Source organism: Dasypus novemcinctus, chromosome 12 (genome assembly GCF_030445035.2).
Source record: "Dasypus novemcinctus isolate mDasNov1 chromosome 12, mDasNov1.1.hap2, whole genome shotgun sequence".
In the NCBI taxonomy this organism is placed as follows: domain Eukaryota; kingdom Metazoa; phylum Chordata; class Mammalia; order Cingulata; family Dasypodidae; genus Dasypus; species Dasypus novemcinctus.
This window is the reverse complement of record NC_080684.1, coordinates 36,027,820-36,055,172: the sequence shown is the minus strand read 5'-3', so window position 1 is coordinate 36,055,172 and position 27,353 is coordinate 36,027,820. Positions and strand designations below refer to the sequence as shown.

Here is a 27,353-nt window from a genome sequence, read left to right as displayed (position 1 = left end):
CGCGGCAAAGGGCTCAGGAGGGGGGTGAAGGGAGCAACGCCGGAGAGTCCCTACCTTGAGCGGCGGCACGGGAGGACGGCGATGGGTCCCGTGCGAGGTTCAGCAACGGGCTGGCTAGACGAGGGGCCGTAGCTGGGGTCCCTGTTCGGGCGCCACCTGTTGGCCTCCGCTGCGGCACTGCAGGCAGGTTGCTGCAGGCGAGTCGCTGCCGGGGATCGGGCCTACGCCACGGCCGGACCGGGGCGGCAGCGGGCGGCTCAAGGCTTGGGGGACGCGCGGTTCGATGGAGGAAAAACCACGGAGACGAGGTCTATGCGCAGGTCTGATTTTATTCGGGAAGTACATGGGGTTTTATAGTGTCATGGAGGCGGGGAGGTTGTGGGAGGGGCATGTCCGCGGGGCAGCTGAGGATTGGCTGCAGAGGCAAGGGCGGACCTGCGGTTTATGACGTAAGCCATTGATGGCAGAGGGGGTTGTTTCCGAGGTTGTGCCGGGGCGGATACGGGATGAGGGCAGTTGAAATGAGGCGGGGAGAACAGCGATCGGCTGGGAGGGGGAAGATAACAGTGGCTGGGAGGAGGGGCAGAGGGAGGCAGCAGCACAAACTGCTGCTGAGAAGGGCCATAATACAGGGAGGTTACGAGGAACAGGCGGGCAAAGTATAAGGAAGCGAAAGGCAGGGTGGGAGCAGGGGACATTTTATTACCAGTTTTTAAAAATGGTGTTTTGAGTCCCCTACTGTCCTTCAAAAATTACCATTTTGAGTTTGGTTTTTTTTTTAATATTTAAACATATTTGGTGTGTTTGCTGTCCACATTGATGAAGTTTGGCCTCTTTCAGTTTGACTTCTGAGTCCTTTTTTCACAGCCCTAATAATTTTTTTTTAATATTTATTTTATTTATTTATCCCCCCCCTTGTTGTTTGTGCTCATTGTATACTCTCTGTGTTACTCATTGTGTGTTATTCATCTTTTTTAGGAGGCACCAGGAACCAAACCCAGGACCTCCCATGTAGGAGAGAGGTGCCCAAGGCTTAAGCCACCTCCACTCCCCCTAGTGATCTTTATTAGCGTCCTTGTTAGAGCAAGATGCTCCAGGATCTTATGTAGTTCCTGTCAAAGGCCTAGAATCAATCATTTTTCCAGAATTTCCATGTTTTCTTTTTTTTTTAAGATTTATTTATTTATTTCTCTCCTTCCCCCTTCCCCCACCCCAGTTGTCTGTTCTCTGTGTCTTTTGGCTGCGTAGTCTTCTTTGTCCACTTCTGTTGTTGTCAGCGGCACGGGAATCTGTGTTCTGTGTGGGCGGCGCCATTCCTGGGCAGGCTGCACTTTCTTTCACGCTGGGCGGCTCTCCTTACGGGCGCACTCCTTGCGTGTGGAGCTCCCCTACGGGGGGGACACCCCTGCATGGCACGGCACTCCTTGTGCGCATCAGTGCTGCGCATGGGCCAGCTCCACACGGGTCAAGGAGGCCCAGGGTTTGATCCGCGGACCTCCCATGTGGTAGACGGACGCCCTAACCACTGGGCCAAGTCTGCTTCCCTACATGTTACTTTTAAGGGGAAATGGTATTTGGGGTTGGTTGGGCACTAGGTGTGCTCATGATTACTGTCTTGGTCATTGTTTCTCAGCCTTTTTTTTTTTTTTAAAGCATTATTTATCTTCATTACAATTGATGGAAGATTATTAAAATAGTTCTCTTAACTGTTGTCTATAGTGGGTTTTATTTTTTTTTTAGTATACAGTGTATCATGAGTTCATACTGATGTTTCCAATTCAAATTCAGGCTAGGTGGTTTTTATTTCTTAGTTGTGTCTCCTCCCATGTGAAAATCCTGGATCTGTAACCCTGATACAATTACTCATTTACTCTATCCCATAATCACATACAAAAGTGTTGGAATAACTATTCCAGTAGCAATATGATTTCTGAAAACAGTTTAAGAATCGTTTTGCCATACAGTGAGCCTTGGAGTTTAGCCCTATGGTAAATACATAGCATTTAATTTTATTATGGTTCAAAGTTATTTAAGGGGAGGCAGATTTGGCTCAACTGATAGAGCGTCCGCCTACCACATGGGAGGTCCAGGAGTCAAACCCAGGGCCTCCTGACCCTTGTGGTGAGCTGGCCTGCACAGTGCTGATGCATGCAAGGAGTGCCATGCCACACAGGGGTGTCCCTTGTGTAGGAGAGCCCCCATGCACAAGGAGTCCACCCCATAAGGAGAGCCGCTTGACGCAAAAAAAGCACAGCTTAGTTGTGGTGCCACATACACGGAGAGCTGATGCAGCAAGATGATGCACAAGAAAGGGGCATAGATTCCTGGTGCGACTGGCAAGTGGACACAGAAGAACATACAATGAATGGACACAGAGAGCCGACAACGGGGAGCAGGGGGGAAGGGGAGAGAAATAAATAAAAAGAAATCTTTTTTTTTTTAAGTTATTTAGGGCTTCTCTGTGGTATGTTACTTATTAGATGTATATCTAGATTCATTTTGCTTTGAACTTTTGTGAATTGCTTTAAAATTTTTTAAATTTCAATATATAGCAGTGATTTAAAAGTCAAAAATATAAAACTGCATATTAAATAAATGCTTACACATATCCAGGTCTGTATGCATGTATGTCATCATGTTCCATCTCTCTCACTTACCAAAACAATAGCTTACTAACTCTTTTCCTCTTTGCTTTGCCTCTTTTAACACCGTTTTGGAAATCACTCCATAACAGAATGTAGAGCAACCCCACTATTCTAGTTGCATCTGCATGATACTCAGTTGTGTGGATGTGCTGTGGTTTATTCAGCCATTTCACTATGGTGGACTATTGGATTGTTTCTGTTGTTTGGGGTGGCTTTATTTTTTTTCCTTCCTTATTTTACATTATTGTCACTGAATAGCCTTGTTTATCTTTTTTTTTTTCCTCTTTGTTTTTGTCATGTATTTGGGAAAGATTCGTAGAAGTGGAGTTGATAAGCATTACAGTATGTGCTCATGGGATTTTGGAAGATATTGTTAAATTTCTTTATTTATAGGAGCTGTACTGTTTCGCATGTATCATAATGTATCAGAGTGCCTGTTGTGCCACAGTCTCTTGGACAGTGTGTATTGTCAGACTTTAGGACTTTTGCCAATTCTGTAAGTGAGAAATGCTAAGTCAGTTTTAATTGCATTCCTCTATGAGTGAGGTTTAGCATATTTTCATACGTTTAAGAACAATTTGCATTTCTTTTCTGTGAACTCTTTTCCTATCTCTAGCCCATTTTTCTGTAGGATTATTGGGCATTTTCATCTCTGTTCTTAAAATTTATGTATTGGGGATATTAGCCTACTTGTTATAAGTTGCAATTATTTTTACCCTTTTCACTTGGGTTTTACTTTGTTTATTGTGGTTTTTGCCATGCAAAGGCTTTCTTTAAAAATTGATGAAAGCTATCATTTCCTTTTCTTTAGCTCTATTCATTCTATATTGACAGAAATATGTAGTCATGTAAAGTGTGTAAAAATGTAAATTCAATATTTGTAAAAATACTCTTGGAGTCCTTTGTTATTATAAGTAATGTTTCTTTCTTTCAGGCGAGGATAAAAGCCATCAATACATTTTTTGCTAAGAATGGTTATCGATTAATGGATTCTAGTGTGTATAGTCAGCCCATTCAAACTCAAGCACAGTATGCCTCACCAATCTTTATGCAGCCTGTATATAATCCTCATCAACAGTACTCACTCTACAGTATTGTGCCTCAGTCTTGGTCTCCAAATCCTGCACCTTACTTTGAAACACCACTGGTAAGTGAGATCCTTATGGGATGAAGTTTTCAATTTAAGCTGAAATTGGAAGGACTCACCTGGAATAAAAGTCGTGTGTGTGTGTGTGTGTTGATTTCTTTCTAGCTTTATTACATATTGATATAGATATCTAATCTGCCATACCAAAGGAATATGACTTAAGTATTGAGATATAGGTTCCTATAATTTTATCCTTTAAAATTTGTTGTAGTCAATTGAAAAGAGAGAATGGATAAATCCTGAATGAATTAAAATGCTTGTAGTGTTAAAAAACTTTCAGAGAAGAATGTTCATTGAAGAAGTAATGAACTCTAGTGATTCATTGTTCAGTAAATTAAATGGCACATGAAGTGAATATCAAAATGTTTTAAATTATTTTTAACTTGTAAGAAAAATTTATGCTAGGTTAATTCATTAGAGGTTTCTTGTGACCCTCACCACATTTTGCTTTTACCTTTAATATTGTTTAAACATTCAAATTTTCTTCTAGGCTCCCTTTCCCAATGGTAGTTTTATGAATGGCTTTAATTCACCAGGATCTTATAAAGCAAATGCTGCTGCTATGAATATGGGTCGACCATTCCAAAAAAATCGGTAAGATAAAAATCATAGCTGGAGTTTCAGTTTAAACAAGTCACAGTAATTCTAAGGAGTTACTTATGCTTGTTTGCAGACTCAATAGGAAGTCATTTCTGCACAAAAATAATGTGAACTATTCAGCTTTGAATTCACAAAAACACTTTGAACTCAGAGTGATAGTGGTTGCAAAAAGACTTAGGACTAGGATTGTATATGATAAATAGTTGATTTTTTAAAATTTATAGTAACAATCCCTAACATAAAAATCTGGTGTCTGTCATTTAGTGTGCTTCAATGGGTGACATTTAAAGAATGATGAGTTTTTAGAGATAGAAATGTTTTTAACTGGTTTCAGTTATAAATGCTGGGAATGTGAGTTATTTAGGGTATTTAATAATTGAGTGATTTTTGTGAACTATAACATACAATAAGCAGTACCTAACATTTATTGAGTATTTAATGTCTAAGGGCTTTTTTTAAAAATCACAGTTAAATTTCATAACATCCCTTTGAGATAGGTAGTTATTATCTTTTTAGATGAGGAAATTGAGACCTCAAGATTAAATATTATGTCCAACGGTATATATAGCTCAAAGCCTACACTTAAAGCACAAAGTTCTAAAGAAAGTATTGAGTACCCTGGAAACTACTTGCTATTGTATATAAAGTTTCATTTTGTTTTAGTGTTATTCATCAACTGGTAAATCTCAGTTTTTCCAAAGTGATTTCCAGGAACTTAATCCTTGTTTTGGTAAGGTTTTCCTGAAACATGCTTCATGGCACAAAAGAGACTCACAATATAAAAAATACATATTCTTAGTGGATTTTGGACACGTTTTAATAATCAGATTTTTAGGACTCAATAATTGCTTAAAGCATTTGAATATGATTTTATTTTACTACATTTATACATTTTTATTGTTTAAAGAAGTTTCAAGTGAGACCTCATAAGAATAAAAGATTCATTACAAACAAAATAATTCCCTTCAAGATGGCCCTTTTAGTTTGGTGATAAAGTAGCAATTAATTGCAAAATTAAAGTATTTCTAGGAAATATGGGTAGAAATAAAGTGAGCTTTAATACAAACATTGTCCTCCAGCCTCTCCTGTTTTTCAAAGAAATGATTTAAATTCCATGAGCACACAGAGACAGTTGATGTTTAAATCTAGAATGACCTTTGTTATGATGTAGTATTAACCTGTTTTACAGATGATAGAAGTGAAGGCTGAAGAATTCAAATACTTTGTTATGGTTACATAGCTAATTATTATCGGCAAACCTGGAATTAGAACATCTCCTACCATAAGCTTTCCCTGTTTTTTCTTAAAAATAGTTCCATCATAACGAATGACGGTTTACACCTTTTTATGTGAGAAGATACAGATTTCTCATGATGAGAAAAAGTAGCTTTATAAAAAATACATTACTGAGAGTGGAGGTGGCTCAAGTGATTAGATGCCTCCCTCCCACATGGAAGGTCCAAGGCTCGCTTCCCAGTGCCTCTAAAAAAAAAAAAAAAGCGAACAGTGAGCACAAACAAGTGAGGGAGGAGGGTAGATAAATAAATAAAATCTTTGTTTAAAAAAAATACATTCCTTTGAAAGGGTGAATTTGCTTTCAACAGTTAAGTAGTATTGATGTCCTTGTTGTAAAGTAGACTAAAAGCAAGTTTTTTTTTAGGAGGTTCTGGGAATTGAACCCAGGACCCCAACCACTGAGCCATATCCACTCCCTAATGAGAGTTGGTTTTTTTTGTTTGTTTCTTTTTGGGAGACACCAGGGATGGAACTTCATACATGGAAAGCAAGCGCTCTGCCACTTGAGCTACATCTACTCCCCCCAAAGCAATTTTTAACAATAGTTAAAAGAACTGTTTTTTGTAGATACTTGACTTAAAAACACATTGGATAGGTTCGTGGTTATTCCTTTATTGTTATTTGTTTTTGTTCACTATGCTTTCTTGGTGAAAGGGGTGAAATTATTATAATAGTCAATTCATCTTTGTTTATAAGAAAATGTACTTGTGTCCTTGAAAATTCAGAGTAGGTTTCATATAATTTTCCAGGTTATTCAGAACCACTCGTTTACAGTTCTTTTCCAAATATTTGACTAATACAGGTCATTGTTAACTTTTACAGAAGTAATATATGAATACTTGTAAAAATGAAAGCATTACAGATGAAACTAAGTAACATTTAGACCACAAGCCCAATTCCTGTTTCCTTTTTTGCTTCTAAGAAGTGACCCACTACCAGGCCTTCACTCATTTATTAATTTGTTTAGGTCATTAGTTAAGGAAAAAGTAACTTCTGGAGCGCCCTTTCGCTCTTTTTTTGCAAGTTTTAGGTTAACTTCTTTGACAGCCCAGTGATGATCTACAAGTCTACTTAGAGAGAAAAAGACTAACTTTCAGAAGTCCAGGCATCTTTCTAACTTTCACACTTATCTTTCTGCCACTTTACCTCTCCATTCTGTCTTTCATCACTTCTTTCTTCATTCTTTTTTCTTTTGCCTGGACCAAGATTGTAAGTCCCTCTCAATGAAGGGTAAGATTATGAGATCTGAGGGCTGTTCAAATCTAACAACTTGTCTACTAGGACAAGCTATATATATTCAATTATATATTGAAATGCTGCAATGGGAAATTTTAAGTGAATGATAATTTCTGAATGGTTACGTAAATAGCATGTCTACCTCATGAGGTTATTTTAAGATATGATAAATAATGTAAGTATTGAAAAATTTCTTGTGTTAAGTGATATACTTTAATTTCCAAAGCTGTTAAAAATCTATTTTATGAGATAAAGTAATTTTCTGGGAAAGTATCATCTTAAGGAAATTCAGCTCAACCTTTTTTTTTTTTAATCTTTAAGTTTTAATAGCAACCTGGAGAGTAAAGTAGGATAGTTGGGATGCTCTTGGAATTAATTTGCAAGGTTTTAGTTATTCATGAGGTTATAAATCCCTGTTTAGAAAACCATGAATTTGGCAGCATGTTATTGATATTATATGTTTCTAACTATGAAAATTGGCTGTAAAATATGGGGTATGTAATCTGTAGAGCCAAGATACACAACTTCAGAGTTTTCACTGTTAGGTTACCCTACCCTAGTTTCATCTGTTCTAAAAATTTTAGGGTGTATTAGGTATTGATCATCATCTAAGATAAAAAGTTACTTTTGTTGAAAGTAGTTTTTTTTTTTTTTAATCAGATTGCGTACCTTAATTCATGAAGTCACAGGAGGCTGTTAGTTGCATTCCTTTTTTTCCTAGTTTCCTGTCCTACCTATGGATATTTAAACAATTTATTTCATTTGGTGAGGGATACTGAGTTAGTATGGGATTTTAGTATATTGTTTTTCAAACTTTTAATTCATTGTTGTCCCCTAAAGAGCATTTTTAGACATCTTTTTCTCTAATCCTTCCCTTCCCATGAATTTTTTTTTGTTTTTTGTTTTGTTGCCCATGAAATTTTAATACTGCACTTACTATATATCTGTTTGCAAAATATATCTATGCTTTATACACAAATGAGTAAGATGTTTTTTGCCCTCACAACCCAGGACTAATTTTTCACCCCTTTTTGTGGTAATACTACCATTCCATTAAGAATGCATGATAAAGACTCATGAATTACCTTAAAGCCTCTCCAATTTAGACTTGTTAAGACTGTAGCTAATATTGGAGCATCAGCTAAAAATCCTAATTATGTTACGAGTGTTGATGTAGAAGTAATTTTATCCTGAAGTACTTCGGACATTTCCTTACATCTCTCCAAACAACATGGTTTAAATGTAAAAATTCTTTTGATGTTTTAAAAATAATACGTCTGGGACATAAATGGGGGTTTATACTTTAACATGGTACCTGTATGTTTAATTTCATTTGAGGTAAATCTATAGTATAGTAGAAGACAGTTTAAAAATTGACCTATTAAAGAGTTTCTACCCTTAAGAGGAAAGGTTTTTTTAAGTCTTTCTTCATTTAACCTTTCATGTATATAATGTTATATTTCTTATAGTGTGAAGCCTCATTTCAGGTCATCCAGTGGTTCAGAACACTCAACAGAGGGCTCTGTGTTATTGGGAGATGGACCATTGAACAGATCTAGTTCAAGGAACTTTCCAGCTGAGCGGCAAAACCCTACAGTAACAGGGCATCCAGAGCAAACTTACCTCCCAAAGGAGACTCCTACTTTGCAGCTGGAACAGAATGGGGACTTTGGTAGGGGCAGGTAAGAAAATAATATATATTTGAAAATTCTTATATCATAATGTGATCATCCTGACTATTTGAAGACCCACGATCTGAAGTTTACTTTGTTGTTTTTGTTTTTAATTCTTAGTACATACTTAAGATAAATGAATAAATAAATTCACATAATGTGGGTTTAATAGTGTTTCATTATTAAGAAAAATTGAATACCCCATAGAATATAGCTCTGTATCAGAGGTTTATAAAGTACTCTGAAGTTCTTTACAGTTTACTGAGAGGGAGACATTAATAGCTTAGAGATATTTATCTCTGTTTATAGCTTCAGTTTATTCAATTTCTAAACTATAGGATGAGTTATATATATTGCCTACCCTACCAAAATAAAACTTAAAAATTGAAACCTATTGTGCTTCTGGGGTGGAGGAGTTGCTACTAATAAATAAAAATTGGCCCAAATTACTTGGTATCAGTAATGGGTGAAGTTTTTAAGTAAACTAGGTCAGGATTCCTTCAGAACAATATATTTGTCTTTTAATAGTATAGATAAGAGTAACTACAAATGAGAAGGTATGGATATTTAAAATAGAAATCCACCCAAGGAGGAATTTTTATATGGTAGCTTTGATAGAGTGTAAATATTTGAAGAAACATATGAGTTGTTCCCCCTTCCCCTTTGTTTTGTTTTGTTTTTTATTAAAAGGAGAACTCTTTTCAGAGGTCGAAGACGACGAGAAGAAGACAGGATTCCAGTAAGTTTGGGTTTTTTTGTTTTTTCCTTTAATTACATCTGTTCAGGTTTTTTTTTTCTTTTGCGAATTACTATGGATTTGACTTGTAGTCTGTCTTTACTTGTTATCAGCAAACCTGTTTTTTTACTGATTATAATATTTAGTGAAAGTAAATGAGAACCTAAGCTTGATTCTGAAATATCTATCACTATCGCTACCTAAGAAGACACATACTTAGGTGTTTAACCTGTATTGCTCACTTTCTGAAAAATGTTTGACCACTAATATATTCACATGATTAAAAAATCAAAAAGATGAAGTTTTCCAAGTATGTCTTGGAGCTCCTTCTAATACTGAGTATATGTGTCCTCATTTTTTTTAATAGCTTCTTACTTTGCAATTGTAAAAGACACCAATTTGCTTATTACTTTATTGATGGACATGTAAGTAGTTTCAATCTTTTGCTATTACAAACAGTGCAGTGATAACCTCATAAAACCATCAAATTTCCTGTGAATGCATTTGTATCTGAAGGAAAATTTCTAGAAATGGAATTCCTGCATCAGAATTCAGTAATTACTGCTAAATAGCTTTCTGCAGTTCTTGTGCCAGTTTTCACTCCCATAAGCAGTGAACAAAAGTTCCTATTTACACATACCTTTACAGAGTATATAATTTTTTGCCAATTGATATGGTATATTATTCCCTTTTAAAGTTTGGATGGCGTTAGAAACTTATACTATTTATTAATTGTATAAGCTAAGGGAGGAATGAGTTCCCAACAGAATCCCAAAAGAATAATGAGGTCTTGTTTCATATTGAATCATTTCCCACATAATTTCAAGTCCTAACCTCCAGTTCGGTAGATGTGAACTCATTAGTAAATAGGATCTTTAAAGATGTTATTAAGGTAAGATCAAACTGAATCATGGTGTGCTTTCATCCAATATAACTGGAGTCCTTACAAGTGGAGAAAATATGGTCACGGTGACTAGGTGACAGGCAGGGAGATAGAGATGGCCTTCTGTGAGAAGCAGCAAGTCACTACCAGGATGTCAAAAATTTCAGGGAATCTAAGACCCTGCCAACACCTTGGTTTTGTACTTCTAGCTTCCAAATCTATAAGACAATAAATTCCTATTAATATAAACCAACTAGTATGTGCTACTTTGTTACAACCACCCTGACAGCCTAAGACAGAGCACAACTGAGATGAGAAGCTGAGAACTAATAGTGGGACAGTTCCGTGCATTTAGGCTTTTTGTTGTTGTTGCTGTTTTCCTTTCACGTCTTTGGTACAGGTTAAGGGAAGGAGATAGGCATGTGATCTGTTTTGTGATTTGTTTCTTCTAGAGACCCCATCCTGCAGCAGCTGAAGCAAAGGCTCCAACACCAAAGTTTGACTTATTAGCCTCAAATTTTCCTCCTTTACCTGGAAGTTCATCAAGAATACCAGGTGAACTTGCTTTGGAGAATAGGATGTCTGATGTTGTTAAAGGTGTCTACAAAGAAAAGGTAAACACTGAGGATATCCTATATGGTTATCTATTTTACCTTATGGAACCATATTTAGGTTTTGTTTTCATGCTTAATATTTAAAATTTTATCTGCATTTAGTATGTATTTCTGTCGTCTGTCATCTATTCATAGGGTTTTCACCCTGCTTTGATATTATGGAAAGGTTTACAATAAAGCTGAACAGAGTCGAAATATTTCTTGACTTTAAGAGAAGTTGTGTTTACAGAAAAATCTTGCTGGAAATACACAATTCCTATATATCCCCTCATTATTAACACCTTGAATTAGCATGTGCGTTTGTTAGAATTGGTGAAAGAATATTATAATTGTATTATTAAAGTCCATAATTTACGATAGGGTTCACTGTGTTGTACAGTCCTATTTTTTTGTGTGTTTTGTTTTTGTTTTTAATTTTTCTAGTAACATGTACAACCTAAAATTTTGCCTTTCAACCACATTTAAATATATAATTCCAGTGTGTTAATTACATTCACAGTGGTGTTCTACCATCACGACCATCTATTACCAAAACTTTTCCATCACCCCAGACAGAAATTCTAATCAGTTTGAAGCATTAACTCCCCTTTCCCTACACCCATCCTCACCCCTGATGACCAGTATTTTTAGTTTCTATGAATCTGTTTGTTCTAATTATTTCTTATCAGTAAGATCACACAATATTTGTCCTTTTTTGTCTTATTTTATTCAGCATGATGCCTTCAGAAGGTTCGTTCATATTGTCCATTTATCCCCTTCATCCCTTTTTATGGCTGAACAATATTCAACTTGTGTATATAGCACATTTATTTATCCATTCATCTGTTGATGGACATTTAGGTTGCTTGCATCTTTTGGCAATTATAAATAATGCTTTTGTGAACATCAGTGTACAGATGTCTGTTTAAATCACTGCTTTCAGTTCTTTTAGATATATATCTAGAAGTGGGATTGCCAGGTCATATGGTAATTCTCTCCTAAAGTTTGTGAGATACTGCCAAGCCGTTTTGCACAGCAGCCGCACCATTTTACATTCCCACCAACAACAGTGAACAAGTGTTCCTATTTCTCCACATCCTTGCCACCATTTGTAATTTTCCATTTTTTTAATAGTAGCCATTCCAGTGGATGTGAAGTATTATCTCATGGTTTTCATTTGCGTTTTCCTAATGACTAATGATACTGAACATCTTTTCATGTCATTTTTAGCCATTTGTTTTATCTGTGGAGAAATGTATATTCAAGTCTTTTTTGCATTTTTCAACTGGGTTGTCTTTTTGTCATTGAACTGTAGAATTTCTTTATATATTAGGAATATTAAACCCTTATATTGGGTATGTAAGTTTCCAAATATTTTCCCACATTCTGTAGGTTGGCTTTTTACCTTCATGATGAAGTCCTGTGTTGCACAAAAGTTTTTAATTTTGTTGAAAGTCCATTGATATATGGTTTTCTTTCATTTCTTGTGCTTTCAGGGTAATCTCAAAAAAAAAAAAAAAAACACAACCTAACACAAGGTCCTGCCGATTACTTCCCTATGTTTTCTTCCAGGAGTTGTATAGCTTTTGTTCTTATATTTGGATCTTTGATCCATTTTGAGTTTTTTATATATCGTATATAGTGGTTTGAAGCTATATGTGCCCCAGAAAAACAGTGAACCCACTCGAAGTAGGACCTTTTGATGAGGTTACTTCAATTAAGATGTGGCCCACCTCAATCATAAATGGGTCTTAGTCCTACTGGTGGCATCCTTTATAAGCAGAATGAAATTCAGACAGCTGTTGAAAAAGCCATGGGAGGCAAGCAGCTGAAGGTCATTAGAACCCATAAGAGAAAGGAGAGGCCAGAGGAGGCTGCCATATGCATTGCCATGTGATGAGGAGCACAGGACCAAGATCACTGGCAGCCAGCCCCAGAATGCCAGAAGAAAGCATCACCTAGACGGTGCTTTGATTTAGACTTTTTCCTAGTATCAAAACCATGGGCCTAGTACATCCCCATTGTTTAAGCCAACTGTTTTAGTTTGCTAAAAGCTATAAGAAATGGGTTCGCTTTTCACACTGGAGATTTATTAGGTTAAAAGCTTGTATTTGTGAGGCTGTGCAAATGTCCAAATCAAGGCTTCATCAGGTGATGCTTTTCTCCCAACGACCGGCTGCTAGTGATCCTAGATTCCTCTCATACGGCAGGGCACAATGACAGTGCCTGCCTGTCTCAGGCTCTGCCTTCTCCTCCATGCCATGTCACTTTCACCTTCAGACTGCTCTCTGTGGCTCTTCTTTCCCAAATTCTTCATGGAGACATCTCTCTGTTTCTGTAGCTCTTTTTCTATGTCTGCTGTACACAAAATAGCATTTGTTTTATATTACAGGATTTTATAGAGTATCAACTCTTTCTCACCAAATTTTGATTGCAGTTGAAAAAACATCTTTTTCACTTAGCAGCTTACCGTTTCACATTACTGCATAAGGGCATCCTTGTTAGTCTTATTCTTAGCTTCATATTTCACTGCTCAGTTTTCCTACACTCTTAGAAGGCTAACAATATATGAAGCTCACACTCCTCATTTTACATATACAATGTAAGAATTTGGAGATGATAATTAAAATGAAATCGGGTTGTTTGCATTGATTTGAGTTTTCTGTACCTAGTAATAGAAATAATTAAAAATGATTGTGCTGTTACAAACTAGTAAATTTTCATCAACTTGTCTGGTTATTTAAGCTAAGTTGCTGTGTCAGTTTCTTAGGTCATAGAAAAATGCTTAAGTGCAGTATTTTTCACAGCTTTCTTGAGATAATTTCCTCCCATGTGATAGATGGACGCCCCAACCACTGGGCAAAGTTAATTACATTTACATCACACTGAAAAAGAAACCCTGTACACATTAGCAATTGCTCCCCATTTACCTTAAACATGTGGTTCCCACCTCATACCGCATGCCCCCTAGCCCTAGGTAACCATTAGTTTCCTTTCTGTCCCTGTAGATTTGCTTATTCTGGACATTTCATATAAATGGATTTATATATGTGGCCTTTTATGTCTGGCTTCTTTCACTCTGCATGTTTTCAGATTCATCCATGTTGTGGCATATATCAGTACTACATTCCTCTTATTGCCAAAATTCCCTTGTATGGATATATCATGTTTTGTTTACCCATTCATTTATTGATGGTTATTTGTACTGTTTCTACTTTTTAGCTATTATGAATAGTGCTGCTATGAACAACCTGAGTGTGAGTTTTTATGTAAAAATGTGTTTTCATCTTTCTTGGGTGTATGCCTAGGAATAGAATTGGTGGACAGCTATGATTAACTTTTTAAGGTACTTTCAGGCTGTTTTCCACAACAGCTTTACCACTTTACATTCCTACCAGCAATGGTTCATATTTCTCTGCATCATTGGCAGCACTTGATAAGATCCGTCTTTCAAATTCTAGCCATCCTCATGGATGTGAAGTAGTTTCTCATTGTGGTTTTGATTTTTATTTCCCTTATGACTGATAATATTGAACATCTTTTCATGTTTATTGGCCATTTATATTTCTTCTTTGAAGAAATGTCTATTCAAGTCCAATCTTTTTTACTTTAAGGATAATGAAGAGTTGAGAATTAGTTGTCCTGTGTCTACAGATGATGAGCAGACAGACTGCAGCCCTGTCCAGCAGCTCAGTATGAGTACAAGTCCTCCATGTGCAGCTGAGCTTCCTGCATTAAGGTATAAGTTTGATTACAATAGGTCTTCACCATTAAGATTACTTTTTCATATGATCTGTTTGTGTGTACTATAGTAAGTCTGATGTCAAGTTATTTTTTCCTTAGCACAACTCAGCAAGAAAAGGATCTAATAGAAGATTCCTCTGTTCAGAAGGAGATTCTTAACCAGACGACTATACCAGTTTCTTCCCCAAGTACTATAAAGCCATCAAGGACAAATACTGCTTCACCATGTAATACTAATGTACATGCAGCTGTAACTGTGGCCCTGCAGGTAATAGAAAGAGTTTAGTTTCTGTGAGGAAGAAAAGATAACACATTATATCATGGGAAATTATTCTTTTTATATAGCTCTTTGCTAAGGCAGAATCATTTGGAAATACTCCAAATTGTACATTAGAAGCTAAAGGAGCTGAAGGGATGGGAAAATTTAGCCATGGTGAGGGAAAGGAGATACTTCCATTTTCATTTCTTTTGATTGCTTTTTTCTGATATTTTCATTTTTTTAAATTTCTCCCCTACCCCCCACCCTCCCGTTGCTGTTCTCTGTGTCTATTCACTGCGTCGTCGTCTTTGTCCGCTTCTGTTGTTGTCAGCAGCACAGGAATATGTGTTTCTTTTTGTTGCGTCATCTTGTTGTGTCAGCTCTCTGTGTGTGCAGCGCCATTCCTGGGCAGGCTGCACTTTCTTTCACGCTGGGCAGTTCTCCTTACGGGGCGCACTCCTTGCACGTGGGGCTCCCCTACACGGGGGACACCCCTGTGTGGCAGGGCCCTCCTTGCGCGCATCAGCTCTGCTCGTGGGCCAGCTCCACACGGGTCAAGGAGGCCCGGGATTTGAACTGCGGACCTCCCATGTGGTAGACGGATGCCCTATAACCACTGGGCCAAGTCCACTTCCCACTAAGGTTTTTAATTAATCTAGTGCTACATTATCGGTTTTCAGTTGTTCTATAGAAGTACTTATGGGGCCCCTCTCTGTAGCCAGAGAAGATAAGGCAGAACCATTTTATTTTGTCATAAGGATATCCATTTTTAATTTTATTTGTCCTTTCTTTTTAGACATGTAGGTTGTCTCCAGTTCTTTCTCACTGTAAACAGTGCTGACACAAACATCCTTAGGGTAATTCCTTGAGTGAAATTACTGTAACCTAGATACATTGTTAAGGCTTTTATTATTTGCAACCAGTACATTTTTGTCAAGAATTGTACTAATACAATATATGAGAGTTCCTGATGCCTTTTTCTAGAAGGTAGTTTACTGCTTTCTTTGTGATTAACATGATCTTATTTGTACTTTATTATTTAAATAATACATACCATAAATTTTTTGTTTCTTTTCATTATTTCAAAGGAACCCCGAAAGCTAAGTTATGCTGAAGTGTGCCAGAAGCCCCCTAAAGAGCTATCTCCAGTTCCTGTACAGCCACTTCGGGAACTTCGTTCCAACGTAGTGTCTCCCACCAAAAATGAAGAGAGTGGAGCTCCTGAGAAGTCCTCTGATAAACAACATGAGAGGCCAGAAGCAAGAGCTAGTAAGGATTGTTCTGGCTTCCGAGGCAATACCATTCCCAGGGGAGCAGCTGGAAAAATCCGAGAACAGAGACGCCAGTTTGGCCATAGGGCTATACCTCAGGGAGTGACTCGACGTAATGGCAAAGAGCAATATGTGCCACCCAGATCACCAAAGTAACCAAACGGCAACAACAACAAAAAACTATTCAAAAGCTTCTCTCTCTTCCCAATTAAACTTGAGCCATGGCTGTATTGAACTGTTTTGGAGGGGAGGGGAGAGGTAGGAAGGAAATGGGAGAAAACAAGTCCTTAAATCATTATGGATTTTGGAATAATGAACAGTAGAATCCCAAAATTCATCTCTAAAGTGATTTTAAAATTCTGGAGGATTCTAATCAGTATAAATATATATATATATATGCATATACATATATAAAAGTATAATTTTTCTATTTTTGTTTTTGAATTTAATTTGCAGAGATTTTCTGCCTTGAATCAATTTTGAGGGTTCAGATTTAGCTTGGGGAAAAAAAAACATTAATTACACATCCTTCAGTATATGAGATGAGGGAGTAAGAGTAAATATTTTTTGAAGAGGCATTTCTGTAAAATTAGAAATTACTTTTTTTAATCTATTTAAAGCTTGGCTTGGAGAATGCCATCTCTGCCTGTATGGCCTTGTGTTGCAAAGCAGATCATTGGCTGGGGTGCCTGCTATGGTTGTGAATGTGTGCAAGAGTGATTGAAGCCAAATCTGTTGTCACGTTAGTAAATAATTTGAAAACAGAATGTAATACTTGAGTAGAATTTTTTTCCAGTTTGAAATTTTGTCTTTTTGACCTTACTAGTATTTCATTCAATAAGCTGTTAAGCGCTGATTGTACTTGGATACGTAACTACAAGTTGGCTTGATACTCAAGGAAAGAATGGGGTTATGCAAAAAAATTGAAAATTTGGTCTTAGACATGAATGGATAGGTCAAATGGACTTAAGAGATTTAAACTGCCCTGTGGCTTTCCCACTTGTAATGGGAAACATGTTTTTGTATGTTACTTCATTTGTTGTTCTCTGTACTTCAGCTCTCCACCCCAAAAGCAAAATTACCAACCACCTACAGAATTGTATGTTTCTAACTACTTTGACCGTCTAGTCACAGCATATAACAGCAGTTCTAAACTTCTGAATTGAATGTTGAAGTGTTTTATTTACTCTTGTCTTCATGTATTTAGAACTCTAGATCTGAGAATGGTAGGGCAACCTGACCCTACAGTAATTTATTTGTCTTAGTGGTAAAAATGAAACCTTGTAACTGACTCTTAAAGTGTTAATAGTGTAGTAGTTAAAAGTTTTTCTAAAAAAAGATAAATTTGGGGGCCACTTTTTTTTGTTTACAGTGTATTTATCACCTTCCTTACCTTCCCTCCAAATTCACTGAAAAGGAACCAACAAGTCGTAAGATTTTTGAGCTAAGGTGGAAAGGATGGCTAAAAATTAATGCGTAATTTCTCAATGAATAAAATTGTGGCTCTCATATATTAAATAGGCAAGTTTACAAGCTGGTATTTAGAAAACGGCTAAAATATTAAAAACCATGTTGAATTAAAATGTTTTAAGTGATACCATGTTCAGAGTTCTATGTAAGATGGAGTTTTTTCTTTTCATGGATAGTTTGTAGTAGTAATAACTGTCCTTTAAGTTAGTGAATTTCATATGTACAAATTGAAACTGTAAATTGTAAACACTGGAAAGCACCATTGTGACATAAATAAACATCTTAGTAATATATTAAAATGAATGTAAATGGAGGTTTAAAAAATTACATTACTGTGAAACTCATCTTCCAACTCTAAGTTAAGCTTTGGAGATTTGTATTAGGAGGTAACTGTTAAGAGCTTTGAAAACACTGCACATTTCTTTTCTGTACAAGCAAGAATTTTTGTTCCTTTGTAACTTATTCAGCTTGGCAATTGCTTTTTGATTTGATAGATTGATAACATGGTATAATATATTTAAGCAGTTTGAAACTATTGATTTCTATACAATTTTTAAAAATCACCTACTAGAAGAAACATACAATAAGACTACCTGTGAAATTTGGGGAAGTTTAGGCCCTTAAGAAAAAAGTATTAATAATCATTGATTACATCTATGGCAAAAGTGCTTATTTTAGTTTACTTAGATAATGCTGCAGTTGGTGGAAATGATAAAAATTTAAAGTGTTAACACTTTGTGAATGCATTGGATTTAAGAGAATAAACATTTTACAAAAATCACTTTGTAAGGATTATAAACTTAATTATTGCAGTTAAAGTGAAATTTTTTTTTTTAACAGTATTTCTCAGATTTAGGCTTGTATGCTTGTGTGATGGTAGTCCACCCAATTTCTAAAAAGCTAATGGTTCCAATTGAAACTCAAAAAAGGGTCTCTTTTTTTTGTTGTTAAAGAAAAGTGTTTTCTTGCTTTTCTTCCAAGTGTTATTGAAAATAGAAATTTAATTTAAAAACATTATCATTTTAAAAAGTTTTATAAGATAGTGTTTTTTAATTTGCATCATTACATCTTTTTTATTGGATGTATAGAGAAGAATAAATGTTTGTGTGTGTGTATATATAATATATATTCACAGTATGTATTTAGCATTTATTTTATTGCAACAGATTCAAGGTTTGTATCTAAATGATGCCTATGAGTCATGTGAAAATGTTGGCTTTTTTTCCAGCATTAACTGATGAAGGTTAGGGAGTTCATTGTTATTCAACTATTTATTTGATTCTTTAGATGAAGGTATTTAAATATCATATATATTTCTCTTCACTCTTATGATTTAACACTTTCATGAGTTGTTGGAGGCTAAGAGTAGGTCAAATGATGAAACTAATTCTGTAGATACACAATTTACAGTAAGATCAAATATTGGTTATTCATAGATTTGATCATCTTTTTACCATGTGAAGAAAATAATTCACATAAATTCATCACCTTGTCCTTCATAGAGAAGGTACATAGACATTGCAAAACCTGTCATCATTTTCTTTACTGGTAATTAAGATGTTCAAAATATATAGTGCCTGTCTGTATCTAAGTATTTTCACTTTTGCCAAAAAGTGGCATTCAAAACTGTGATCCATCTAAATGTTTTTCAACTGGATTTTGGAGGAAGATTAACTCTTTCAGTGATAAGGGTTTGTTGTTGTCTTATGTACTCAATTCTGATATGCAGAATTTTGATAAAATATATTTGATTCCCAAAATTAAGGTAGCTTGAGTATTGTTTTACATTCCTTTTTCCTTTTTAAGTAACCAGGTTGACCTTGTAGAAAGCGTAATGATGGAATGTTGGGATCTTTATTAGTGTGGAGAACAAGGGTATTGCAGGAGCAGAAAAAAGTACTTAAAAGATACTGAACACGTTCTCTAGTTTATTAGTTATAGCCTTAATAGTTAGTCTTTTAGCTTAAATGTCCACTGGTTTTACTTGTTGAACAAAATTGGGTTAAGTCTCTGATATTTGTGTTGCAATATATTTAAGCACATAAAATAACTGCCAGTTTATTTACAGAAAAGATAAAACCCAAAAGGAGAGTAATACATTGCCTCTTGATGGGTTTTTATAAATTCTTAGTTACAATATGGGGTTTTTTCCTGATTTTTAAAATTATTTATAATTTACTTGCTATTAATTTAACTTTAAATTTTTGGTTTATGATAATGTAGTGTGAGCTTCCAAGAAGATACATAAATATTTCAGTTTTCATTAGCTGAATTGAGGACATTTTAAGTTGAAGGACACTTTGTTTTCAGGTATAGTTAAGAATAAATCCTCTCTTAAAATTCACTTGATTGTTAAATAAAAGTTTATTTTTAAAAGCTGAGAACTTTGTATTAATCTTTGAAAAGAGTTTCTAAAAGTACAACTCAGATATCAACAAGCTGTGTATAAAATGGTTTTGTTTTCAGTTTTACATCACAATACACTGGATAGTATATGTAAAGAAATATTAACATCTATGTTGATTTTTACCTGATTAGGGTGTCCCTTGAGTGACATCTCTTAAATGTTTGGGGATGGGGGTCAGAACAACCAGTTATCTGACTTCTGCTTTGTCCATTGCTTAGGTTTATTCTGTTGTCAAAACTGTCCCCCCAAAAATGGTGTGACAGATGCTCATGCATAAAATGTTAAAATTGAGTACATCCTTGTATTTGTATTTTTGTTTTCAACATTGCCAAGGTGCTATGGGAAATTAAAGTTAACACAATTAGAAAAAAATAAAATTATTACAAAGGAGAACTTGTTTCCTTTTCTGTAGGTAATGTATGTCTAATGGCTATTTATGCTTGCTTTTAATAATTTTACATTTTGCCTGTGCCCTAGTTCTGTCACTCTTCTGTTTTCGGGTGTTTGGGGGGGAGATGGGTAGGGGAATGGTATTCTGTAAAACACGGACAAGGAGCCATAAGATACAGCTTTATGGTTCTGGAGTTTTCTTGAACATCAGAGGTGGTTATTAAAGGGGGGTAATAGGTAGCTTAGGAATTTTGCCTTCACTGGGCTGATTTTGGCCTGCTTGAGAATGTAAATTCTAGGCTTTTGATTTTTTTGTTGCCAAGGGGAAGCCATTAGCTCACCCTCACATTTTCAGCCACACTTGCTTTGATAAACCCAGCTAAGAGTTTTCAGTGTTCTTTTTTTTTCTTTTAAAGATTTATTTTATATTTATTTCTCTCCCCTTACCCCCAATCCCGGTTGTCTGCTCTCTGTGTCCATTCCCTATGTGTTCTGTGACCGCTTCCGTCCTTATTAGCGGCACGGGAATCTGTGTCTCTCTTTGTTGCGTCATCTTGTGTCAGCTCTCCGTGTGTGCGGTGCCATTCCGGGGCAGGCTGCACTTTCTTTTGTGCTGGGCGGCTCTCCCTATGGGGCACGCTCCTTGCGCGTGGGGCTCCCCTACGCGGGGGACACCCCTGCGTGGCAGGGCACTCCTTGCGCGCATCAGCACTGCGCATGGGCCAGCTCCACACGGGTCAAGGAGGCCCGGGGTTTGAACCGCGGACCTCCCATGTGGTAGGCGGACGCCCCAACCACTGGGCCAAGTCCGCTTCCCTGGCTTTCTCTTATTATAACTGAATTTCTTCTGCTTATAAAGGACTGCATTAATCTGGATTAAGACCCATCCTGTTTTGGTGAGCCACAGTTTATCTAAAATAACCTCTTTAAAAGGTCCTATTTACTATGGATTCTCACCCACAGGAAGGGATGAAGAACGTGGTTTTCTGGGGAACATAATTCGACCTACCACACACTGCTGGCCAAGGCAGTATATGTAATAATATTCCCATTCAGAAAAAGGACATGTAATAGACACTACTCCCAAGCACATATCAGATCTTGTTTAAATCAGCTTTTGCTGTTTAACAAACCACCATGTATTTAGTAGCTTAAAAGGACACCGTTATTTTGCTCCCGATCCTGGGGCCCGCCATTTGGCTCAGCAGGGCCCCCTCGAAGCTCTGCGACAGCGGGCAGTCTGTGGCCTCGCTTGCGTGGCTGGCAGGTGGCTGGCTGTGGCTGGGGCAATGAAGGTCGCCGAACCAGATCCCTCATTATCTTGGATAGCCCAAGATCACTCACATAGTAATGCTCCTAGAGTTTCCAAAAGCAGAGAGAGAGAGGGCAAGCCCCAATGTGTATGCACTTTTCATGTCTGTGAGTCCCGTTTGCTATTGTCTCATTGGCCAAAGCAAGTCACGGGATCAAATCCAAAGTATGTATAAGAGGCGATCTACGTCAGGATAGTGGAAACAGGGAGGGGAATTATTATAGCCATTTTTTGCAAACAATCTACCATACTGCCTGACAGGACTAGTTAGGATGTCCCATTCTGTCAGTGAAACACATTAGTTAAATAGCTAGTCTGGCAGCTCCTGGTTCAGAACCCTGGGAGTGTCGTATTTATCCATGGTTTTCCATTAACATACCTAAGGTGGGCATTGGTAATTGTCTTTCTCGGGGGCTGCAGAGCTTTGTCAGTCCTCTTCCTGATGTGGGAGTGGGAGTGTAGGGATTTCTTTAAGTGTTGAACAGTTAAAGGCAGTTAAAGACAGGTTTAGAGCGTCTTAGGCAATATACTTGCTGCAAAAATTTACTGGGCTTCTGGTATATTTAATCTGGTCAATTCCATGGGCCTATGAAGTAGGAAAGATCTTCTCTAGACTTGCACTGTCTGTTACAGTAGCCACTAGCCTCATGGGATGATTGAGCACTTGAAGTGTAGCTAGTCCAAATAGTGATGTGCTGTTTCTTTTCACTTTTTTAATGGTTCTACCAGAAAATTTAACATTATATATGTAAGTTGCATTGTATTTCTGTTGGAAAGCACTGACGTAGGCAGCATTTTACAATAATGTTTATTGGATAACATAGATACAACATAACATTTACCAGTTTAACCACTTACATATGTATAATTCAGTGGTGTTAATTGTATTCACAATGTTGTGCTACCATCACCATCATTCGTTACCAAAACTTTTCCATCATCCCAAACAGAAACTCAGTACCCATGAAGTATAATTCCCCATTCTCAACCCTTGTCCCTGGTACCCTAAATTTAATTTCTGCCTCTATGAATTTGCATATTTAAGTTATTTAATATAAATGAAATCATATAATATTTATCCTTTTGTGTCTGACTTCACTCAACATGATGTCTTCAAGGCTTATCCATATTGTCACTTGATCATTCCTTTTTTAAGGCTGTGTAATATTCCATTGTATGCATATACCACATTTTCTCTATTCCTCTGCTGATGGACCCTTGGCTTACTTCCACCTTTTGGCCATTGTGAATAATGCTGATATGAAAATTAGTTGTGATGGTTTGAAGCTATATATACCCCCAGAAAAGTATGTTCTTAAAGTTAATCCATTCCTGTAGGTGTAGACCCATTGTAAGTAGGCTCTTTGGGTGAGTAGGATCTTAACTTAAGATGTGAACCACCTCATTCAGAGTGAGTCTTATCCTCTTACTGGAGTCCTTTTTTAAAGAATGAAATTCAGACACAGAAAGAAAAAGCAATGGAAGCTAAAAGCTAAAAGCAATGAAACCCAGAAGAGAAGAGAGAGACCAGCAGATGCCAACCTGTGCCTTGCCATGTGACAGAGGAGTCCAGGATCAACAGCGCTTGGTCTTTAGGAAGAAGTTACAGTGTAGAAGTGATGCCTTGATTTGGACATGTTCATGGCTTTAGAATTGTAAGCTTGTAGGCTAATAAATTCCCATTGTAAAAGCCACTATTTCTGGTATATTGCTTTTGGCAGCCCATAACAGATGTTGGTAATAGTAGAGTGGGGTGCTGCTATTGCAAATACCAAAAATGTGGGAATGGCTTTATTTATAAATGGGTAAGGGGTAAATTTTGGAAGAATTGTGAGGTGCTTGATAGAAGAGGTCTAGATTGCTTTGAAGATACTGGTGGCAGAAATATGGACCCTTAAGGTGCTTCTGATGAGGTCTTAGAGAAAGGATGAATGTGTCCTTGCAAACTGGAAGAAGGGAGGTCCTTGTTTTAAAGTGGCAGAGAATTTGGCAAAATTGAGTCCTGCTGTTATATGGAAGGAAGAATTTGAAAGTGATGAGATTGGCTATTTAGCTGAGGAGATTTCCAAAATAAAAGTGGGAAGTGCAGCCTGGCTTCTCCTTACAGCTTAAAGAAAAATGCGAGAGGAAAGCAATAAGCTGAAAATGATCTCCAGGGCACAAAGAAATCAGAAATTGATGGTTTGGAAAATTCTGAGCTTCCAGAAAATGAGTCCCCAGAGAATAGTGCTTTATGTGAGGATTTAACTGAACATGGAACTGAGTCAACCATTTCAGTGCAAGTCAGGACTGGAAACGCAGTTTTTCCAGAAAGGATTCGTGGAAAGTCCTACTGTCTGGCTGCTGGAACCCCTGCGTACTACATGCACGACCAACAAGGTTTTTTGCAACATCTGCATGAATGGAAGCGCTGCCAGCCTAGACGAAAAGGAACAGAAAAGGGACCAATAGAAGGAAAAATGACTTCAAAGGCAGAATCATGGAAGGTGAGGTCTGGACTGAAGACATTTCAGGTCAAGAGAGCAGATCATCCCTGCGTGTGGAAAGGGTGAGTATGCCCCAGGAGTTGGAGAGGGTGGGCCTTGCATACCGTTGTTCAGGAAGAGTGTTACCACCCCAGGTTTCTCAGATGCCTGGGGGGACCTGCAGAGAGGCTGGGCCCCACCCCAGTGTCTGATGAGGATGGTGCCTGGGGTCTGTCCGATACAAGATACTTGAGGAGGGTGGATCCTAGAGCCCAGCTGACACCCCGATGCCTGACGAGGGTGGAGCCCAGAGCACGGCCGTCCCTCCAGTGCCTGAAGGTGCTGAAGCCTGCACCCCAGTGTCTGGGGGGAGCAGGGCCACCGTGCAAGCACATGGAATGGGTGGGCTCCTGTTCCACCTGGCCCCAAGGACAAAGCATCATTCTGTGGATGACTCTCAGACCTTCAACTCTAACGGGGGATATCCCGCAGGGTTTCTGTTTTGCTGTTTTGCTGGCAGTTTCACCCTATGGAAATGGGATGTTGATCCTACAACTGCCCCTCCATTGCATGTTTGAAGCAGATGACTCGTTCTCTGTCTCCCGGGCCCCACAGTCTGAGGGGAATTGTGACCCAGGACAGACCAAACCTATAACTGGTTTTTATGACACTTTGTACTAAACACTGTTTCTGAAGTGATTTAAGGCTTTGGGGATATTGTGATGGAATAAATGTATTTTACATATGGAAAGATCATGGCTTTTTGGGGTCCGCAGGGAGGAGTATGACGGTGTGAAGCTGTATATACCCCCCAGAAAAGTACGTTCTTAAAGTTAATCCATTTCCGTGAGTGTGGACCCATTGCAAGTAGGATATTTTGTTGTTATCTTTAAACAAATCTGTTTTATTGATACATACTAAAAAAGCATCCAATTCATCTAAAATGTACAATCAATGGTTTTTTATATAATCACATAGTTGTGATTATATCACTTCAATCATTATTAGAGCATTTTTATTATTTCAGTAATAATAATAAATGCAAAACAGACAAACAAGAAAAGTCTTCATTCATCTCTCTATGCTTCCCCTGCCATACACAGCTGCTATTTCTGGCTATTCTTGCACATTAAAAAAAAATTTAAAGCAGTTTTATTGAGACATATTCGTATACCATATGATTATCCAACGCGAGTAGGATCTTAACTTAAGATGTGGTCCACGTCATTCAGAATGGGCCTTAATCCTCTTACGGGAGTTCTTCTTTAGTAATGAAATTCAGACAGAGAGAAAGCCACTGAAGTGAGAGGCTGGAGGCAACAGAACCCGGAAGAGAAGGGCGAGGCCACTGGAGGCTGCCGTTCATCTTGCCGTGGGACAAAGGGTCCAGCTCTGGCAGCCGGGCTTCAGGAAGGCCTCATCTTGATGAAGCCCTGATTGGGACACTTGCGTGACCTCAGAATTGAAATTGGAAGGGTAACTCCCATTGTAGACGTCAACCCATTTCTGGTATATTGCTTTCGGCAGTCCAGCAAACTAGTATCTTTTGGATATATACCTAAAAGTGGGATCGCCGGGTCATATGGTAATTCTGTGCTGAGCTTTTTGAGGAAGCACCAAACTTTTTTCAAAAGCAACTGCACTATTTTATGTTCCTCACAACGAGGCGAAGCATTCTTACTTCTCTGTATCCTATGGTTATTTTCCATTTTAAATAATACGCTTTCTGGTGGGTGTAAAGTGGTATCTCATGGTTTTTTGTTTGTTTGTTTTAGTTTGAAATAATTTGGAACTTACAGGACAGTTGTGAAAATAATACAAAACCAATACAAAGAACACCAATCTATCCCCCACCCATATATCCAGATCCACCAATTTTCAACATTTACCACATTTTTTAATCATTCCATATAACTTGCATAACTCTCCATAACTCCCCATCTATCTATTCATCCATATATCTATTTATCTATGCATCCATCTGTCTAACTACCTGGTTATCTATTTGTCGTCCATTTACTGAACATTTGATTGTAGGGTATAAACAACAACTCCTTGAACACTTAATCTTTCCACGTACATTTTAGTGTGTTTATTTCTGATATTTTATTTTATATTTTTAAAGCAGTTTTATTCACAAACCAAATTATGTAATCAATGACTCTCAGTATAATCATAGAACTGTGCCATCATCAGCACAATCAATTGTAGAACATTTTGATTGCTCCAAAAATAAAAACCCATATCCTTTAAACTCCCACATTATTGACACTTAGCATTGATGTGGTTGATACCTTTGCTATAATTCATGGAAGAATAGTAAAATATTACTGTTAACTATAGCCCATAGTTTGCATTAGGTGTATTTTTTTTTCATATACCTCCATATGATAAACACCTTGTAATGGCAACATGTATTTGTTCTAATTCATGAAGAACATTCTTACATTTATACTATTAACTCTTCAACCTCAACAGTTTCACTATGTTCTACAGTCCCATGTTCCATCCTTTGGCTTTCCGTCTAGTGACATACATGACCCTAAACTTCCCCCATTCAACCACAACCACATCCATGATTTGGCACTGTTAATTAGACTCAAAACAACGTGCTACAACCACCTCTATCCATTTCCAAACATTTACATTCAACCTTACTGAAAATTCTTCACAAATTAAGCATCAGGTCCCCTTTCCCTACCCTCATTCTACTATCTGGTAACCTATAGTGTAGATATTAACTCCATGGTTTAATATCATATTAATGAGATCATATTAGTGAGATCATACAATATTTTTCCTTTTGTGTCTGGCTTATTTCACTCAACACAATTTCCTCAAGATTCATCCATGTTGCCACATCCATCAGAACTTTGTTCCTTCTTACAACTGAATAATATTCCAAAATATGTATATACCACATTTTGTTAATCCAATCATCAGTTGATGGACACTTAGGTTGTTTCCATCTTTTGGCAATTGTGAATAATGCAGCTATGAACATTGGTGGTAATTGTCTGTCCCTGCTTCAATTCTACTAAGGGTATATCTAAGAGTGGATTGCTGAATCATATGACAATTCTATACCAATTTTATTGGTACATATTAATAAACCGTTCAATTCATCCAAAGTGGACAATCAATGGTATTTTGTGTATTCACATAGTTGTGCATTTATCAATTCATTCATTATTAGGGCATTTTCATTATTTCAACAATAATAATA

General features: G+C 37.2%; 1 protein-coding gene across 14 annotated transcripts in view; it reads left to right on the top strand.

Annotated features, from left to right (window-relative positions):
- The window catches only part of LARP4 (La ribonucleoprotein 4), a 97,834-nt gene extending 77,481 nt beyond the window's left edge, over positions 1-20,353 (top strand). For 5 of the 14 annotated variants that reach the window (XM_058308237.2, XM_058308238.2, XM_004453658.4 and 2 more), the window contains exons 9-16: positions 3,580-3,792; positions 4,283-4,386; positions 8,394-8,606; positions 9,288-9,336; positions 10,669-10,830; positions 14,424-14,548; positions 14,653-14,821; positions 15,901-20,353. In XM_058308237.2, the coding sequence (XP_058164220.1) occupies positions 3,580-3,792; positions 4,283-4,386; positions 8,394-8,606; positions 9,288-9,336; positions 10,669-10,830; positions 14,424-14,548; positions 14,653-14,821; positions 15,901-16,239 (1,374 nt within the window). In that variant the 3' untranslated portion in view covers positions 16,240-20,353. The remainder of the gene's footprint in view (positions 1-3,579; positions 3,793-4,282; positions 4,387-8,393; positions 8,607-9,287; positions 9,337-10,668; positions 10,831-14,423; positions 14,549-14,652; positions 14,822-15,900) is intronic. The other 9 variants (XM_058308242.2, XM_058308243.2, XM_058308246.2 and 6 more) reach the window with 3 other exon arrangements.
- The last annotated feature ends 7,000 nt before the right edge of the window (positions 20,354-27,353 follow it).